This window comes from Aulostomus chinensis, chromosome 15, assembly GCF_037954235.1.
Source record: "Aulostomus chinensis isolate RoL2024-O1b breed Wild chromosome 15, RoL_Achi_v1.0, whole genome shotgun sequence".
Lineage (NCBI taxonomy): Eukaryota > Metazoa > Chordata > Actinopteri > Syngnathiformes > Aulostomidae > Aulostomus > Aulostomus chinensis.
Genome location: NC_141334.1, coordinates 5,338,212 through 5,357,425, shown reverse-complemented (window position 1 = coordinate 5,357,425; position 19,214 = coordinate 5,338,212). Strand labels below are relative to the sequence as shown.

The window sequence follows — 19,214 nt, the reverse complement described above, 5'->3', positions numbered from 1 at the left end:
CGATATTATGGTGCATTCCTACTTCAAAACAAACATGTTCTCTGTGCTCTGTTGGATACAACACACGATGAGATTTGCGAGATACAAATTTTACATACAAGTTTTTGTATATTGTATTATTCTGCCATAACCCCCCCCCCCCCCCCCAAGAAAATCACAAAAAGATCATGGTGGGCAAATAAATTGGATGAATGTATTTAAAATTCTATCACAACATACTTCAAAGAAGCTTTTAATTGTCATATCGTACTTCACACCAGTTGCTCTTTTTAACAGCTTTCAATAATTTAAAAAAAAAAAATTGTGCATCAAAATATCGACCCACGGAGAAACACCGACACACCGAAGCAGCAACATGGAGGAGAATAACGTCGTGTCCGTTTATTGTCAGGCAGCACAACTTAAAAGGCAATAAATTAGTGACTCGAGTGGAGTTGAAATAATTTAAGTACAGCTGTTAATGTTCTAAAACAAACAGTGATGGCAGTTTGAACCGCATCACAACATTCATCCGCCAGACTTTTTCCTGTTGGTGAAATCTGAAACCACCGAGGAGTGTAACCACGGCTGTTCCCTTCCGAGTTTTAGAAAAGACTCGAGAGACAATCGCACTTCCATACATGTGATATGCATTTGATTTACAAACTAGAAAAGTTAAAATCTAGAAAGGTAGATGTCTTTCGATTGTTCTTTTAGTCAAGTAAGGTCATGCAACTGGATACCAAAGATCAAGGCAATTGAGTAACTGCCACCAAACATTAGCGCAATTTTTTTTTTTCTCCTCCTCTTGGCAGGTTATGGTGCAAAAGATAACGCTGGAGATACATGTTGCACATGCAGTCACGTGGTAATGTTGTAAACACAATAGGCAGACACACTTCCATTTCTACTTCAAAGTATAACTGACTTCATACGGATACTTGGTAGAGTTTTGTTTGTGATTTACCAGATTTGCAAATGTTTCACCGGGATCGATTTTGTTGGCAACTCGGGCAAAGGAGGAGCCTCGTTCCTTTGACATCTTGTAACCGAGTTGGGCTTCACTCCATCTGTGCTCAGTCACTGTGCTCAGCGTTAACATTAAAAAACAAAACTGAACAAAAAAGGCTGGAGAGTTCACATCAGGATGTAAAAGCTGCTCCGTTCTCCAGGCTGGAGGTGAACGAAATTGAACTGTAAACACATTCATTCAATGTCCTGAAGCACAACATTCACAACTCACACCGCCAGTCTCTGTTCCGTGGAATCCCTCTTTTTGCTGACCCACTACAGGTCATTTTTAAACCACAGCGTAGCTTTCATTACCGTTTTTGTGACTTGTGTTCTTCCATAGTCCAGCTGAGAGCTTTAGAGGAAATGTGACCAGCTGATATGGTGACACCACAGACCATAACTGGGTCAGAGTTCGTTTTTTTTTTTTTTTTTTTTTGAAGTCCCTCTGCACCCAGTGATAGTTGCAGCAGTAGTATCCTCTTCATTCCAGTTGTTTATGGCACAAAAGAAATAAGCATATCTAACAAGTTCTAATGAGTACCACTTCATTTCTCCCGCATTGATTTGGATACCAGATCCAAAGCCGAGTCACAAAACACCCATCCAGCATATTCAGGTTCAACTCTGCCAAGGGAAGGTGATCATTTCCTTTCCTGTTGCTCAACATCAGTTGTTATGGCAACATGAGTAGAAATACGAGTCTTTCTTCTGGCCCAAGTCGACACCGGTTTCCTCTGATGAAACAAAGGGGGAAATTTTCAGTTCAGAAACTTTGTCTAGAGTAAATGTTAATCAGGAAAGCTGCCAATAAGAGCCTTGCATGTTCTTTCTTTCTGTTCAATCATCCACTTAATTTTTTCTGGAATAACTGACAAGGATTAGGATTGTAGTTCACTAGTTTTGTTTAAATAAAGTGGTCTCAAATATTCCTGTTAAACAAACTGGAATCCTTCTATAACTGGCCCCTCTCACATGGTGTTCTCCAGGGATCTATTTTAGGGACCACAGTTTTTTTTTTTTCCTGCTGATAAACTCCATTTGTCACGTATATTTTGGCAATACCATTTTTATTTAGCCCCTAAACCTAAGTTTTGGTCATGTGACATTTCATTTAAGTTACTTAAGATGCCGCAGCGGGTCACAAAGTACAGTGGTCAAAGGTCACGATGAGTGTAAAGCTGTGAATACACTTGACACCAGTGGTAGATATTTTTAGTATGCTGTCTACTGCAGTTTTTGATTCATATCAAATAGGGATCAGTGATTGCAGTTGCAGCAGTTAGCACGTGGGCTGTGCCGTCCCATATTGTATCCTCCGTGATGTATTATCAAAAATCCTCTGCACTCTCACAATAATTAATATCACAACTTTTGTGCCACTATAGGCTTACCTCCACGATCTAAATGTTGTTCACACTTTTACTAAAGAAACTTGTTTTTTTTTACATTTTCACAGGGATTTCGATTTGGAAATGTAGTTTTCATTGTTCCGACAGTATGTTTGACATGAAATTGTGGATTTAAATCAGTTAGGCTCTAACGACTGTAAGCTGATGTGACTTGTGGCCCAAAAAGAAGGGTGTTTTACAGCCATTTATTTTGAACCACAAAATTTCCATCAAGTCATTATAAGGTTTTACATCTTTATCAACCATCTCTTGTCAAACGAAGTGCCTTCAAGCACATCCTGGCCTTTAATGGAAAGTAGCAGATAACTGAGACTCGCTTCATGTTGTCTGCACTATCAACAATCTCCACTGGCATTTGAGACTTGCCATTAAAAAAAAAAAAAACTCAAGCAATGTTTGTGTTATCGTGTGTGTGCGGTATTGCTGTTGTCACGAGATGTACATAAAGTACACTGCAGCTGAATTCCTGTAGCCAAGTAGTGAACCAAAAGTCATCCAAAACTGAGGATACAGTCATTATCAACTTACCCTCAGGTCAGACAAAAACATTACTTTAGTGATGGTTTTCAAACCAACTTAGCATGTCAATGCTTCAAGATACTAGAATTACTGGGATTAGGAGGAGTAAAGGGGGCATTTCTTTATTTTAAACATTTGAAAATGGGTCACCATTCATTTCAGCTCCTGTCAAACTCCAGCAGTGTTTTGTGGACTTAAAAACTTTATCCGCCCTTCCAATGACAAGAGAGTAAGTAGATAATTACTTAATTTTCATTTTTTTAGGGTGATCTCTTTAACAAAAACTCCTTGAGAATGCAAACAAAGTGTGTGTGATTTAAAGAACCCACCTGTCATATACTGGAAGGCAGTGTTGTTGTAATCCTCAGCAACTTTCTGGAACAACTCATCTGAGGAGCAGAGTTAGCACGTTTCATTCACTTGTGACGACTTGATGATCAGAGCTTCCCTCACAACTCTTGCATCTGATTGACAGAGATTCGAAACAATGATCTCTGAAGTGCGGTGTCCTAACTTGCCTCCATTTCACTGAACTTTCGCCATTATACGCCATAACAGACGCAGCAGCATCATAAAGTTTGTCCCGTAAAATTTCTGTTAACATTTGAGACCAGATACATACAAATTAACTGTGTTTGACCATTTCAGAAACAGAAAGAAAGACTGCTTTGATTCAGCACAGTCCAGGATATATCTCTGGCTACAGAGGACAAAATGTACACGTTTTTAAAAAAAACTCCAAGACGTGAGATGCCTGCTCTCTGCTTTTGCCTATCCTTTGAGTAGCACTAGAGCTTAATTTACTTTGTTCAAATGGTTTCCATCTGCAAATAAGAGCATTTACTTTGAGCTGTTTAACTCATCCTGCACCTTCCCTCTCCGTCTTGTCACACGGTGTTTTCTTGAGGGAAATCTCTTCTCACTAACCATACAGTGGGGCAAAAAAGTATTTTCATCATCATTTCATCATCAACACTTGCTTCACAGAATCAGTGGCTGGCAAATATTTTTTTGCCCCACTGTGTATTTATACTTGTAATTTCACATTGATGTGGTAAAAGCTTTTTTAATTTAATTTAATTTTAAAAGGCACCAACAGTAAGTCCTAAGTGGTTAACAGGGAATTGTCCAGCTTAATACTGGCTGGCTTCTGTTGTCAGTCATTTTTTTTTTTTTGTCAATTAGACTTTGTTGTCTGGTATGTAAATGTTCATTGAAGGAGCACTTTGTACCTTTTGAAAAGCCTCATTCTCTACACTCCAACCCAACAGGGGGCAGCATATGAGAGGCTTGAGTGTTACATGGCAAGAAAGAAACTAATGATAATTTATCAAACATAAGACTGTCAGTACCACAATGCAGTTAGCTTCAAATGGAGTGAAGGAGTTTGATCTTGTTCAGGAGTGAAGCAACACATCATTCACATGGATTCAGGTAGGCGCCCAAAAAGATGTCGTTTAAGTGGGCAAGAGCAGCACAGTCTAAATAGTGAGGCTAGCTGAGTAATGGTCCACAGCCTCACAATATATTTTAAAATATTTCAACTTTTTCCGTCATCAGCCACATAACCCTTGTGACGTAGCTCCATCAGACAAAGAGTAAACAGGGCAGATCCTGACAACAAGAAGCAAATAAACTAATAATTTTGGAGCAATAACACCTAGAAATATGACCGGAGCTTCTCTTAATCAGTAGCCAGCACCTTCTGCTATCAACAGCTGTGTTTTTGAGACAGTTTTCTGCAGGAAACACACCTTGTCAACTGACAGACCGTGACTGAGTAAAACCGAGGTCTGGAGCACTAATCCGTGTTAAACTCTGACTCACCCACATTACTTCCTGTTTTACTGGAGGTCTCAAAATGCTGTGCACCAATCTCTGCGAGGGGGAAAAACAGTGTGACAGTCAGGCTGAGGCACAAACATGTTAGATGAATTATTCAGTCACATGTAACTTACTTACTCATGTACTCATTTCTTAATATGCTTATACAACATTAAGGGCATTTACAACCCTTGTAATTGCAGATTTGTTCAGTGAAACAGAAAAACAATAAGAAGTCAGCCACAGAAAGCTGAGCGGCTCTACGTATATGGTTGAGCTCTGACTGCTCATGGGAATTTGGAAGCAGTAAGAACGCACTGCACGTTACAGCATTCAAGTGAGTTTTCTGTTCCCATCACGTCCAACTGGAGCGCAAGCCATTAAATAACTGTGGATACTGCAGGGCCATTTGCTCCCATTACAGACAAAAGCCAGACGGCTGCAGGTTTTATTGCCCAGTGGGAAAAGGGCTTCAGAGTGGTTTCTGAACGAATCTTCAAATAGTTGCAGAAAAACTAACTTCCTTCCAAATAATGAATGGAAAAAACAAAAACATGAGCACGCAAAAAAATGTTTCTAAAAAGATGGATGTAGTTTCACATATGAACTTTCTATACTAAGCTGACACTTTCGCTCATGGTGGTTTGCCATAAACCATCAGACAATAAGTAAAGGTGAAAACCAACTGTCCCACAAAAAAAAAAAAAAAAAAACGCCACAGAGGAAGTGCATCCAACCACTTGTGTCACAACACAAACTGTAACCTCTGAGGAGGGAGGTGCAGCGACAGCCGAGACTTCAGCTGAAGATCCCGTAAAGAAGTAAAAGGGACCTTTCCATTACAGATGCGACTGACCAACACAAATAAGTGTGGAGCTCAATCAGTCGCTAAGTCAGCATGTAGTCACCTTCAACAAAGTCCTGAACATCATGGTAGTCGATTTGGCGCAGGCTCCGATCTTCGTCAATCAGGTCGTGCTTAGTGCCACACAGGTAAATTTCACAATGCTGAAGTGATGAGTGCAGACCAAAAACAAAAACAAAAAAAGTGAATGTTACTGAACAACGGGTTTACTCATATATGCCTCTTAGATATTTTTCCAAATCTTTCAGCTCCAGCTCTCGTACCTCTTCACAGTTCTGCAACTCCTTCACCCAAAACTGAGCTCGCTGGAAACTGCTGTCGTCAGTCAGGTCTGAAGGTTTAAAATAACAAAAAGACAATCAGCCATTTTTAGGCGTCTCACTGTTAGTATTCCACACTCAGCCATGATCTCAATAACTGTTCTCAACCCCCTCCACAATCACTCTTTTTTCACAAAGACAAATCCAGCTGATATACGGGAATATAATTAACAATATGTTCAAGTCTCCATTGAAAAGGAACAGAACTCTAATCCTTATAAATGAGGTTGTCAGTTTTAAAAAGCCATTCAGCTCTTTTCAGCTGTTGTCACCAAAAATGCTGAAATACTGCGATATGTACAATATGTACACCGCATGTGAATTATGAAGCCAGAAGGCTCTCAGAGAGATTACAAACAATACTGGTTTACCGTAGCAGACGATGGCGGCCCGGGCTCCTCTGTAGTAGATTCTGCTCATAGCTTCATAGCGTTCTGATCCAGCTGTGTCCTGGGTGAGAGAAGGAAGAGTAAAAGTTGATATCATCTATTTTGAAATGGCATGAAATGATAAGGGAGAGGAGACACAGAATGACTACCGCTGTGTACTTCAAAATTCCATCTTATGCTCTATGAGCGTCCTCCTACACGTGGAGCTAAATGTCCCTGCCTGGTCTATCTTAGATCGAATGTTATGCTGGTATACGATCAACATTCCTACGAGCGATCGCAGGCTTTGCATGCTGACTCCCTCTCAATGTGACCATTTTACCCTCAGCAGTTTTTCTTTACCTTGCATTTGCTACAAAATGACAGGTAAAATGGCAGGTGTTGCTCGTCTTCTTGCACGTTTAACGCTTTACCTGCATAACTGTGGTGGTATGGAAAGAATACAAATGGGTAGCTTCAGCGAGTTGCAGCAGTCACAGCACCTCGGTTCCAGAAAAGCTGGACCAGAGTCAATGGTTACAGAAAAGCAGCCTGACATCATGCCGCAGCAGCCAATCATGTAAGTCAAACATCAAACCAGCTGACACCCACAGGAAGAAGCACTTTATTATGGTTAACCATGAAGCACTCTGCTGATTACTGACTAACATGGAAGCGAGACTGATTGCCGCTGTGACATCATTCCCTGAGCTGCACAAGCTGCCTGAGGGACATGTAGATCAGCATGCAAATGCAAGGCACAGGATCGCTAACCAGGTTGGTATTTCTGGGAAGGGGGTCAGTTAACATCATACGTCACACAAACGGCTACGTGAGGACACACTCACATCAGCGCACAACCGCCATCACACCAGAGCTGGTCTGAAATCGGCCTAACTAAGAACACCAAGGAGTGACAAGGAGCTTTTATTATTTCATGATAATTAATTTAAGTTCTGCTGTACTTTCGACATTCTTAACTCATCCTCTGGGTCATAAAAATAAAGTGTGTGTGTTCAGGGAGACCGCTGGACAATATTTCTACGTAGTGCTGACACAGTTTTTGTTCTGATATTGCCAAAATCTATTGTTGGATGAAATTCAACATGCATTAAGACGGAAAATATTTTTTAAGCATAACCTGGAAAAACAGTGCTCAGTCTCTCTTTAAAAGTAACTGTATGTCATCTTCATCGGGGACACATTCTCTCATACTGTCTGCACTGTCAACTCTGATTGAGCTCAAACTGATGCAGGAGGCCAAATTCAAATCTGGGCCGACTTACCCAGATTCCCAGGGTGATCACTTTGTCTCCCACCTGGATTGGTTTAGCAACAAAAGCAGCACCAATAGTCTGTCAGGATGAGAAAACAAGAGCAGTGAAGCATCAGACACTCGTAGATGGAATGTTGCGTCCCTGCAGACTGCCAGTAATCTTAGTCAGAACCTTCACCGACCACAAGCTAAATGGGCACTAATGGGAGACGAGAGAGCAGAGCTAGACATATATTTGTCTGCTGGAATCATGAGTCCATTTGGTCCTGCACTGAATATTGCATGTGAGCTCATCAGACACGAAGACGAGCGTTCTGTAATGAAGCTGTTTTCTGTTACATTTTCCTTCCCTTCCCCGCTGTCATGAGAAGGCATGTCTGAACAGCTCCCCTAAAGTTTCTTCAAAAACTCTTGTTGAATATCTGTATGACTGCATTCATATTTTCTATCACTGCTTTTATGCTTTGTGATAGACAGATCTGTGCCTCTATTACTGCAGATCTTTCTAGGGAACAAAAATGAAACTGAGCAGCAGAAGTGGATGAAATGACCAAAGAAAAACGACACTGGGATCGAATCAGAGCAGCTGACACTCACATTCTGGTACGTTCCAACCACAAAGCGATGATGAACGTATCTCTCCACCAAGCTGGTCTTCCCTACGCTCTCCTTCCCCAGCATCACCACCTTGGCGTCCACTCGCATGGCGCTCATAGTTAAGTCAGCAAGAGCCCAGGATGGGACAGCAGCTCAGCAAACAGGAGGGGGAAGTGAAACACCACTGTGCTGTGGAATGACAAGATAAACAGTAGATGCAATAGTGACAAAGCTTAAACACACTCTTCCTCCTTTAGGAAACAGTAATAATCCAAAGATGGAAACCTTTCAGGAAGGAAAATGAAGGCAAAGCTTCAAAAAGATGTTATCTTTCGTACTTTTATTAGCTGTTGTGCCTGTTACTAATATAGTTTAACAATCCAGATGTCGCGCTTCCTCACTGTATTTCTGAACTAAGTAGAAACAACTAGTGATGACTAGACGGTGACTATTAATAAACGGTAATAAACAGATGACCATAGATGAGTAGCTGATCCCAGTCAGTAGTAGTTTCTGTTGTGAATAAGTCGTCCGCATTTAAGAAACATTTGCATTAGATAACTTACTCCCCTCTCTCTCTCTCTCTCTCTCTCTCTCTCTCTCTCTATATATATATATATATAGAAGAGTAAGTTAGCTAATGCAAATGTTTCTTAAACAACTTATATATATATATATATATATATATATATATATATATATATATATATATATATATATATATACTTACATACTTGTTACACATTCTACATTTAAGTTGAAATTGACTTGAGTTTCAGTTTCTTCTGCGGCCTGGTTAAGATGCTTTACCAGGCAGGAAATATTCAAAACAAACAAAAGAACTCACGTTCCTGGTAACTTGAAAGATGCGCGAGCTCAGCTAACCCTGCTACTAGCTAATTCCAAAACCAGAGTAAATCGTGAAAACTCACCCGGGCGTCAACGTTGACTCAACAAATCTTCCTCAATACTTTATCCTTTTCATTAAAGGCAACGTGTCATCCGTGTCGAAAAACCTGTTCAGGAGTAGAAAGAGTCACATCAAAATCGCTGGTCATCTCTGCCCAGCCTCGCTAAGCCGGCGGCTACTGTGTGCTAACGTGCACTGTTGCGCAATGGCTGAAAAACACAAGCTGCTCTTCAGTTAGGAAACGTGACAGAAACACAAAATAGGCATCGCTTCCAATCTTGTGAAAATGTTTTGTCAACGGTACAGAAACCAGTTGACTGGAAGCAGATGCGTTTTTTGTGTGTTTTTTGTTGTTGTTGTTTTTTTGAGGGGGAAGGAACATGTAACTGAGCTTTGTTTGGGTGGGAACCAAGGAGGAGTCAGAGGAGATTTCCAGGAGGAGGAAGGGTCCTATTTTCATGAGACAACCACCGGATGCAGGGGAGTCGGAGCGTGCCAAATTCCCTACTTTTTGATAATAATTAAAGGAAGATCCATTTGTGTGAGAAATACGCCTCATAAAACATAAAAACAAGTTAAACATAATTTATACAACCAATTGAATCCCACAAGTTAAAATAAATAACATAAAGAGTATTGGATTTCCCTTATTTGTTCATATATTTCACTATCATGTTCTTTTTCGTGGTTCAGTTTTGTTCAGTTTTGCCTGTCTGGGAATTGACGAGCATCCCATTTCTCAGAAAAACTGGGCGTGATTTAAAAAAAGAAAGAACAGAAAATGGTATTTTAAAAGTTTACATAGATACATTTGTCAGGTTCATCTTTATTACTTTGACTCGGGTAAACTCTGAGAACTGCTTGATAGTTGAGTCAGTGTGTGTCTTGGGTTCTGTACTTGTATTGATGTTCTCTGACTTGGATATTAATAAAATTGGAGGGGGGGGGGTCCTCAAAGAAGCATTCATTGCAGAGCCCTTTGAAAAAAATATTTGGGATCTACAATAATATCTGCACATCATCAGCATCGGCAGATCGTCTTTATGGGCAGATATTGATCTTTTTTGAAAATATCTCTGTTTTGCTCTGGTGCTTGATTTTTTTTCCTCTTCTTGCGTGATTATTGGGGAAGAAACAACAATTTTTTTTTCCAAAAACCCTTTTTGGAAAAAAAAGTACCGATGTTGTTGTGACATGAGTAATAATTACATTCGTGATTAATTGTGATTTTTAAAAAAAAAGGCATCGTTTTATTAGGCACGCAGGGAGAGGAATCTGATTGGTCCAAACCAAACCGACGCCTCTGATTCTGCAACTCTGATTGGTTTCCACACACACGCGCACGCACGCACGTTAGCGGAGAGAGAAGCTAACATGGCTGAAGCGGAGGGAAGCGAGTTAACTTCTGGGGGAATCTTTCAGGAGATTTTCACTTCCCCTCTGAATCTGACCCTGCTCAGTTTGTGCTTGTTCCTCCTCTACAAAATCTTCCGCGGGGATAAACCACCGGAACTTGGCGAGGTGGAGCCGCCGCTGCCGAAGCTGAAGAAGAGGGACTTCACCCTGGCGGAGTTGAAGCCCTACGATGGGGTACAAGACCCGAGGATCCTCATGGCTGTCAACGGGAAAGTGTTCGACGTAACCAGAGGAAAGAAGTTTTACGGGCCAGGTAACGAGTGTCCCACACTAAAGTTGTTGGGAAATGTTTAGTCATTCCTGTTCCACAGCGTCACCAAGCACAAAGCGGCATTTAGTTATGTGGGTTTTTTTTGTTTGTTTGTTTGTTTATGGGACGTTTTATTGAAGATAGAATCTCATCAACCAGTAAATTATTGTCGGTGACTTTAGGGGCAACAGCTCCTTTCTGCACGTTTGCAAAGTGAGATCTCGTTTCACAACAGTGGAGCCTGGAGGTGGAGGGAGCCTCGGGAGCAGAGATCGTCTATGGTGCAGGCGCAGTTACTGCAGCCGAGAATAAGAGTCCAGTTTACTTATCGTTGTCGTTTTATGACAGTGATTTAATGATGATAAAAAACACAGTGCATTTCAAAGACTGGTTAATATTTCAATTTTAAGAACACGAATCCCTGCGACGTTAGAATGACTGTGTGGAAAATAGGAAAATGAACTTGACAATTTTTTTTTTAAACCAGAAAGAATGGAGGGTGACGTTCAAACACGCACATAAGTGCATCGGTATGTTGACGTCATCAACAGTGATTGAGGTCATTGTCTTTTTATGTGTAACTTTTGTGACAGGCTTGTTGGAATGTGTCGAGGAGCTGCGAGATTAAATCCTTAAATCATCGTTGTCTGCTCGCTGCAACGACGATGACGATACAATTATGATTTAATTTACTTTGACCTTTTAATCACATGATACGGATCTTTAATGCGACAGTGGAACGAGTCATTGAGCGGGTTTGGACCGAAACAGCCGATGACGTAATTCCGAGATGAGGATACGGTCGCAGAGTTAGACCTCGTTGTTTTGGTTTTTTTCCATCTGATCTCGGATTGTAACCTCTGTTGCGTGTAACCTCTGACCACTATGAGATCTCAATGCCATGACAACAGTTTTCAGGGCCTTCCACACCCAACCCTGAAGCCACTCAAACCCTCCGTCGGTTTCCATACTTCTGGAATTTCTCTGATTTTCGAGTTTCAAAAGCAGCTGCGTGTGGAATGATCAGGGTCACACAAATGAAGCCAAAGCTCTCCCTCACTGAGCAGCTGTAAGAACTTCCCTTCCAGAAAGTCAACGGCAACATGTTGGTTTAAATCAAGAACTTAAAGGCACTTGTAGACAAGTTCCTTTCATACTCAATAAAGTTTTCCACCTGCCTCTTTTCATACAGAGGCCAAATGTTATTCCAGGCCACTGTGACAGAAAACAGACACAACTTGGGAAACTGTTATAGTTTATCTTTCGGCTTCACAGGGTTTGATTAGTCCTTGAAGGCAGTGGCACTCAGATCAACAGAGAACATGAATCTTTAATGGCTTTCATAGGCTCCTTCTCCTTTAGTCTTCGGAGAATTCTTTTTCTTTTTTTCCAGTAAAGTTATCGCTGCTCTCCTCTCTGTCTTCGTCGTCGAGCAGAGGGGCCGTACGGAGTGTTTGCGGGCAGAGATGCGTCCAGAGGTCTGGCCACATTCTGTCTGGAGAAGGACGCCCTGAAGGACGAGCACGACGACCTGTCTGACCTGAACTCCATGCAGCAGGAGAGCCTCTCTGAGTGGGAGGCTCAGTTCACCTGTAAGTGACTCATTAATTCAAGTGAAAAGAATCCTTGATTCACTTGTTTTCGCCTCTCAGATATTAACATTTACGGCTTTGATTTCATTTGCAAGTTACAGCAAAATGTGCATTTTGAAGGTGCCACTTGTTAAATTCAGCTTACTTCGAATATTTCCTTTTTTAAGCAGTCATTTATCTTTATTTATTGCGGTGCCCATTGTTGTAGGGGCAGGGTTGTAGATTTGTCAGAGTTTAATTAAAGGAAATTGTGGGTCATCCATGTTTTTATGTCCAGGCCTCCAGTTTATGAGTACAGCTGTGTGTTGTCTGCATAGCAGGGAAAATGAATCAAGTGTTTCCTAATAATGTGACCTAGAGGAAGCAGGTATAGGGTGAAGAGGACTGGCCCAAGCACAGAGCCTTGTGGAACACCATAACTGACTGTAGTGGTTTCAGAGGGGTTATCATTAGATAGTATGACCTGAGATGGACCTGGTAAATATGACCTAAACCAGTTTAGTGCAGTTCCTTTAATGCCAATGACAGGTTCCAGTCTCTGTAGAAGGATATGGTGGTCAGTCTTATCAAAAGCTGCACTGAGATCTAATAAGACCAGCATAGAGACCAGTCCCTCATCTGGTGCCAGTAGGAGGTCACTGGTAACTTTGACTAGTGCTGTTTGTGGGCTATGATGAACCTGGAACCTGACTGGAACTCCTCTAATAGGCTGTTGCTGTGGAGAAGTCACAGAACTGCTTGGGAACTGCTTTCTCCAGAAGCTCGGAGAGAAAAGGAAGATTTGATATTGGTCTGTGGTTGGCCAAAACCTCTGGAGCCAGGGTTGCTTTTTTGAGAAGGGTCTAATCACTGCTACTTTAAAGGTCTGTGGGACCTAACCAGATAACAGCAACACGTCGATCATATCTAAGAGAGAGGAGCTAACGAGAGGTAGAGAGTCTTTAAGCAGCTTAGTAGGGATGGAGTCTTATGGGAAATTATTGTACTAAGCTCACGCAGGCTAATGGGAGAAACACTATCAAAGTGTATGTCTGGTCCTCCAGCTGCCTCTGAGGTCTCTGGGGTTATAGATGACGTGTTGTCAGCCGATGGCAGGAGGAGAAGAATTTTCTCTCTAATTAGTAGAATTTTGTCATTTAGAAAATTTCATGAAGTCATTGCTGTTCAAGGAAACAGGAATACTTGGCTCAGTAGAGCTGTGGCTGTCTGTCAGTCCGGCTACAGTGCTGGAGAGGAACCTGGGGTCTGCTTATGTTCCTCTATTAATGCTGAGTAGTCGGCAGCTCCAGTTTTCCAAAGGGCTTCCCTAGAAGTTGTAAGGCTGTCTTGCAGTAGAGTCCAGAGTTGTTCCTAAGGTGCCTGCTGCTCTACCGATAAAAACCATCAGTTTGGGAGGGACTAAGGATGACATCAGCCTCCTCCGTCAATGCAGTTGTGAGATATTAATTCCTTCACTTATACAGATTTTGACATCGGAGATCTGATATTTAATAGTAACAATAAAAGATGATAAAACAATTTCAGAGGTTATACTGTAAAACTCTGTTTATATTTGTTTTTTGTGAGGTTAAAGTGCTCTTTAAATAATAATAATTTTTTCATCATTTGATCAGGTGGCAAATTAACACTTTGTGCAGGGCATCAGTTTCGCCCTCTATTTAGTGGAAGTTTTGTGAGAGAGCAAACCCTCAGCCTGCAGGCTGCCTGAGCTACCTGACCTAAAACTTGACTTCCTCGAAGAACCAGCAATGCACACGCCGAGAGGATGATCAGTTGATGAAATAGTTGAGTCACAGACGGAAAGACGGAGAGAAAGTTCTTGCTTTTTTTAGTTCAAAGATGTCAGTTTCCTGTACAATCAGCCTGAAACTCTAAAGAAACTTAGAGAATAAATTTGAGAGGAAGAGCGTGCCACGTCTGAGACCCAGTGCCCCGGTGGAATGTCTCGGTTCATCCGTAGCCCTTTAGCAGCAGCTATCAGCTCACTCTGGTTTGGTGCACCATCTTGACTATTCAGTTTTGTGGCACCAGAGGTCGCCTCCTGCTCAGCTTCTGGTACACGGTGAGGAGCTTGAGTATGGATCTGCCCCTGGAACCCTGGTCCAGAGAGGCTGTGATCCTGGAGGAAACCTCCCCTGTCTCTTTGACAGGAACAACCATTTGTGTTGCCTCAGGCCGTCGCTTCCGACCTCAGTAATTTGATATCTGACTGGAGGCTCCAGTCAGCAAGTACAAGTACGTTGACAGTGCATGGTTTGATTCTGTAGTGTTTAAAGTCTAGTGTTGCCAGAACAAAAGCTCCAGGTTGTTTTCAGGGTTCTTGGTGATAATAAGGTTATGATGTCTTTATTAATGGAAAAAAAAACATCTGGGACACCCAGACGATGTCAGAGACCATCGAAGTTTTCCAGGCAGGATCCCGTCTGTGCCCCAATGTCTTCTTGGGAAGCCGTTCATTCACAATTATAGACTGATACATCAATGCTATGTTATTAATCTTCTTTTTTTTTTTTTTTTTGTCCTGTTACAGTTAAGTATGACTACATCGGCAAGCTCCTGAAACCAGGAGAGGAGCACACCGAGTACACAGATGACGAGGAAGGAAAAGACAAGAAGACGGACTAGAAAATGAAAATTCAAACGAGAAAGTGGGGGGAAATGTCACCGATGCCTTAATATTTGTAATTTGGTGGCTGTTGACTCCTTGTAGGGCCATTCAGAGAATCTCTGTGTTATTAAATATTGGACCATCACAACCCTGGACTCCAGATGCTGATTGAACTCCGTTCAAAGGTCAGGTGACATTAACGGTTCAAGATACTACATTCTGATGTAGAGCAGTCAGAGTTTATACCCGTCACTGTAAACCTGAAAATGGATTCATTATGGTGGAGGATCGGGAGCTTCAGCTAAATGAGGAAAGCCTCAGAGATTTAACGAAGCTCTTGATTCGTGTCGTATTTCTTGTAGTTCGAGGCAAGTCGGAAGTCTAAAGATATAAAATGATTCAATATCGCTCTTGATGTATTCTAGGTTGTACACATTCCTTTCATCCAAGTTTCAGACTGCTCACATAAAGGTAAATATATCAGGAAGAAGTTTAATCCAGACTAAAATATGTGTACCATGGTTGTGGAGCCAGAGGGCAGATTTCAAGGGAACATCTTGGATTTTGGATTCTCCTGCAGCTATCTACAAAATATAGTACAGACGATTTAATATCTGCGTTCACATGTTTGACGAGCGTTTCTTTGGGAAGCTTTAGGAGTCCCACACAAGTTACCTGGATAAAAGGTTCTTACTGTGTTTCCGTTAGAAAAAATCCTGAAATGTTCTTTGACGTGACAGTCGGTGAAGGCGATGGGACTGAAACACAGGCATTAAAGATGTAATCACATTAACACTGCTTAATAAATCTCTGAAGGATGTTTCTTTTTTTTCTTGCAAAACACACATGTAATTTTCACCAAAAACATGACTTGTATAAAAGCATTTTTAACCATGCAAAGCGGGAATTTCTGCTTAGTTTTTGTTGCCATATTTTTTGAGCTATGTAACTGTATATCCATCACTTTCCAACCCATCAAATGTATCTGCTGACTGATGAATCATCTTACTCAAGCATTTCCATGTTTGTTTGGAGTTTTAGCATTGATGTCTGTTGAGAGGTGTCGCTCGTATATTGATGCAGAGAGTTTGCTGGCTTTCCTCCCCTTTTAGATGAAATTATAATCGCATTGACAATCCAGACTGCTTTGGTGCCAGCAAAGGCCAGTTTGATCAAGGCTGATGAAAAGAAAAATGTATGACACAAACCAATATTTATACGTTATTGACAATTAAACTAATTCGTCTTGTAGAAATGTGCAACATTCTCCAGCTTGAGCTTCTTTAAATGTAAGGTTTGCCTCTTTTTGCCCTTGTAAATAAAATCCTGAATATCTTCAATCTGAATGTCTGGTTATAATCCTGAAAATGACCTTTGATTTAATTAATAAAACCATGAAGTAGAAGACTACGTGTCATTTTTTAAAATAAAATTCCCACGTCTTTGGGGGACTTTTGTGGAGTGTGGAATGACAGAGCATTTTTAAAATAAGCAAACTGACGTGTTGATGCAAATAACAGAAAAACAATCTACCTGAATTGGACTACTGGCACCAAGCCATACTCTTAATTGGAGACCCATGGTAGATTAAAGTATATACAGTGAGCAATATTGAAATTAAATGGCACTTTAGCAAGTTGTGACACCACTTGCATGTCTGAACTATTCCTCATCATCTCCATCTGGGGATTTTAAACTCTGCAGTTGGTGTTAAAACAGACAAAAGCAGTAAAAATATATTCCTGGAAGGAAATGGCTTTTTTGTGTACAGTTGTAATTTCTAACCCTAAAAGTTTGTTTTTTTCTGCTAGCATTGTAAAGCTTTGTCACTCATATATACCTACATGGGATTTTGTGAGTTTAACAATTAAAATTTGAAATTTACTTTAGTTACAATTTAGAAAAGTTCAGTTACAGTAAGTGACTGAACTAAGTATTTTCTTTATAAACTCACCATTAGTGACACAGTCGTCACTTGGAAAAAGTATGTGTCAGAAGTGGGATTCGAACCCACGCCTCCATTCGGAGACCAGAATTCCCGTTGCTACGGAAGGATCGCGTCCTTGAGTCTGGCGCCTTAGACCACTCGGCCATCCTGACACGGTGGTAAGTGGAGCGTCAGATAACATTTTATTTAAAACACTAAGAGTATCCGGAACGTCTATTATTATTGTACTTATTACATTTGTGAAAATGGCCTGGGTTCCTTTCCCTCGAGTCTGTCACTTCACTAATATGCATAAATTTGTGTTTTCACTGCGTCTTACGCTCTTTTTACGTCAGCGCATGCTCACATCTACCGTCGTAATTTCCGCTGTTAGTACGTGCGGTGGCCATATTACACTTCGTTCTTCAAGGGTATCTGAAGACATCAGTCGAACATGTACCGGTTTGCAAAATCTGTTGTGAACATCACCGGTAAAAAAAAAAAAGCTCTTTAACTCGCATTGTTGTAGCTGGTGTGCTCTGTTCAGTCGACATTTTGATTCCTATCGTCTGCTTTTCTCAGCGCTGCCCTCGGTCGGTGACCGTGGTCAGTTGGCGTGCTAACATTAGCCTGCTAATACCAGCAGCTTCAACACGAGTGCCTTTATACTGTTATAGTGATTTAAAGTGTTGAATCAAATTTCTTTCATGGCCGTCAGCAATTCAGGTTAAAATTCAACGTCTGACTTTTATTTAACAGGGCTGTTTTTATTGTCGTATGACGTAGTGCATCAGTGACCTGTTCACCTGTGGCAGCTCAAGCTAATGTTAGCTTCTGTGTTCATAATTATTTTACTGTCAAGAGGAAATGTGCCGTTTTTCTGAGGAAAAGCACGTTCAGCTACTTGCCCTGGAGGGTGGTGCCGCTCTCAAAGAGACTTTAAAGATGACATCAATTACTGAACAATGTTAATTTTGACTGCAGACATATGAATGGGTTAGACAAAGCTATATTGTCAACATCCTCAACGTTAAAGAGAAGGGATTATGAATGAGGACCCTATAGTTTATTTCCACACTTTATTCATTTATTTACAGTTTTTGTCTAGTCACTATAAACATCAAATCACCATGGCTGCCGGCTGGAGATCATATTTAAATCAAGATTTAACTCAAAAACGACTGCACAATTTAGTATATCTCTTTACTTTGTACCAGATAAAGTGGCTTCCATACAGTATTATAACATATCTACTTGGTTGTTATCCAGGTCAGGCAGTGCGGCAGGTGAGGCATGGATCCAGTGTCAAAAAGGACTTTCACTACAAGTACGGCAACGGTCTGCTGGTCGGTGGGTTTGTCTTCTGTGTAGGAATTTGGTCATTGGTGAGTACTGTCATGTTATGCCAAGCCGCATTCATTTAGGGTCAGTCGGAGCTGGCAGCCAACTCACAGCATGTGACATAGACTACCATTGTCTTATCTTCAAGTGAGGCAATAAATGCAGCAGACGCCTCAGGTCTTGGAAAGCGAGGGAGTAGGAGGTCATGTCAGAAATCCTGAAACTGAACTCAAGTATACAAAATGGAGTGAGAGCTGCATATTCTAGTCAAATTTTGTTATTCTTCATTCTTTACAACCAAATGACAGTGCTGTTTTTGGTTGTTGTTTTTTTTGAGGAGGTGGGGTTTACACCACAACATTTGAGGCAGATGGTGCAGGGTCCCAGAGTATCAAATCAATTAGTTTCATTAACATATTTGTATAACCAGTGGGGCAAAATGAGGCGGTCATCAAACATTGCACAGCACCAGCAATTTGGGCTGAAAGGTTGATGGAATGATTCACTTTGGATCAAATCATTTCCCTTCAGCGTCTCTGCGAATAAATGGTGAGTTTCACTAGTTTCAGAAGAGTCTTGAAATGTTCCATCGTTGTAGGAAAAAATGCTGACCTTTTGAATAAGCTCAAGGGTCTTTGTTTCTAGAACAACTTCAAATCTTTATCAGCGTACAAGTCTTACACTGGAAAATGTATTTGATTCAACTGTTAGCTCTTAAGCTAAGTTTCATGTGTTTGTGCAGGTGCTGTCTCAGAGTGACATCACCTGGAATTTGTCCCCAGTTGGGAGAATCACACCTAAACCCTGGAGACAGCCTGAGGAGGAGGAGGAGTGAAGCAAGGCCATGCTAATCCTTCAGACTGTACAGATGAATAATGAATATCTGAGTGTTCGGACAGTGAATGCCTGTGTTTATTCCAACATGTTATTTTGTCCAATAAAATGAAATTCTACTGGTTATGTGTTTGTTTTGAGTATTCTCAGGGCAGAGTGCCTGCC

General features: G+C 41.1%; 3 protein-coding genes and 1 non-coding gene across 4 annotated transcripts; 2 read left to right on the top strand and 2 right to left on the bottom strand.

Annotated features, from left to right (window-relative positions):
- Positions 1-170: 170 nt before the first annotated feature.
- rab24 (RAB24, member RAS oncogene family) lies at positions 171-9,514 on the bottom strand. The gene is made up of 9 exons (XM_086179447.1): positions 9,104-9,514; positions 8,172-8,360; positions 7,585-7,653; positions 6,302-6,380; positions 5,874-5,941; positions 5,654-5,753; positions 4,749-4,799; positions 3,251-3,310; positions 171-1,727 (listed from the first exon to the last, which is right to left on the bottom strand). Exons 2-9 carry the CDS (start codon positions 8,286-8,288, stop codon positions 1,660-1,662), a joined length of 612 nt encoding a protein of 203 aa, XP_086035573.1. The 5' UTR covers positions 8,289-8,360; positions 9,104-9,514; the 3' UTR covers positions 171-1,659.
- A 900-nt stretch (positions 9,515-10,414) lies between these two features.
- On the top strand, positions 10,415-15,095 carry pgrmc1 (progesterone receptor membrane component 1). Its single transcript, XM_086227276.1, has 3 exons — positions 10,415-10,750; positions 12,184-12,339; positions 14,870-15,095. Exons 1-3 carry the CDS (start codon positions 10,456-10,458, stop codon positions 14,962-14,964), a joined length of 546 nt encoding a protein of 181 aa, XP_086083402.1. The 5' UTR covers positions 10,415-10,455; the 3' UTR covers positions 14,965-15,095.
- A 1,841-nt stretch (positions 15,096-16,936) lies between these two features.
- On the bottom strand, positions 16,937-17,047 carry trnal-caa (transfer RNA leucine (anticodon CAA)). Its single transcript has 2 exons — positions 17,010-17,047; positions 16,937-16,982 (listed from the first exon to the last, which is right to left on the bottom strand). It is a non-coding gene; the product is annotated as a tRNA-Leu (tRNA).
- Positions 17,048-17,233: 186 nt separating this feature from the next.
- On the top strand, positions 17,234-19,173 carry cox7b (cytochrome c oxidase subunit 7B). The gene is made up of 3 exons (XM_086226201.1): positions 17,234-17,365; positions 18,144-18,259; positions 18,958-19,173. Exons 1-3 carry the CDS (start codon positions 17,329-17,331, stop codon positions 19,048-19,050), a joined length of 246 nt encoding a protein of 81 aa, XP_086082327.1. The 5' UTR covers positions 17,234-17,328; the 3' UTR covers positions 19,051-19,173.
- The last annotated feature ends 41 nt before the right edge of the window (positions 19,174-19,214 follow it).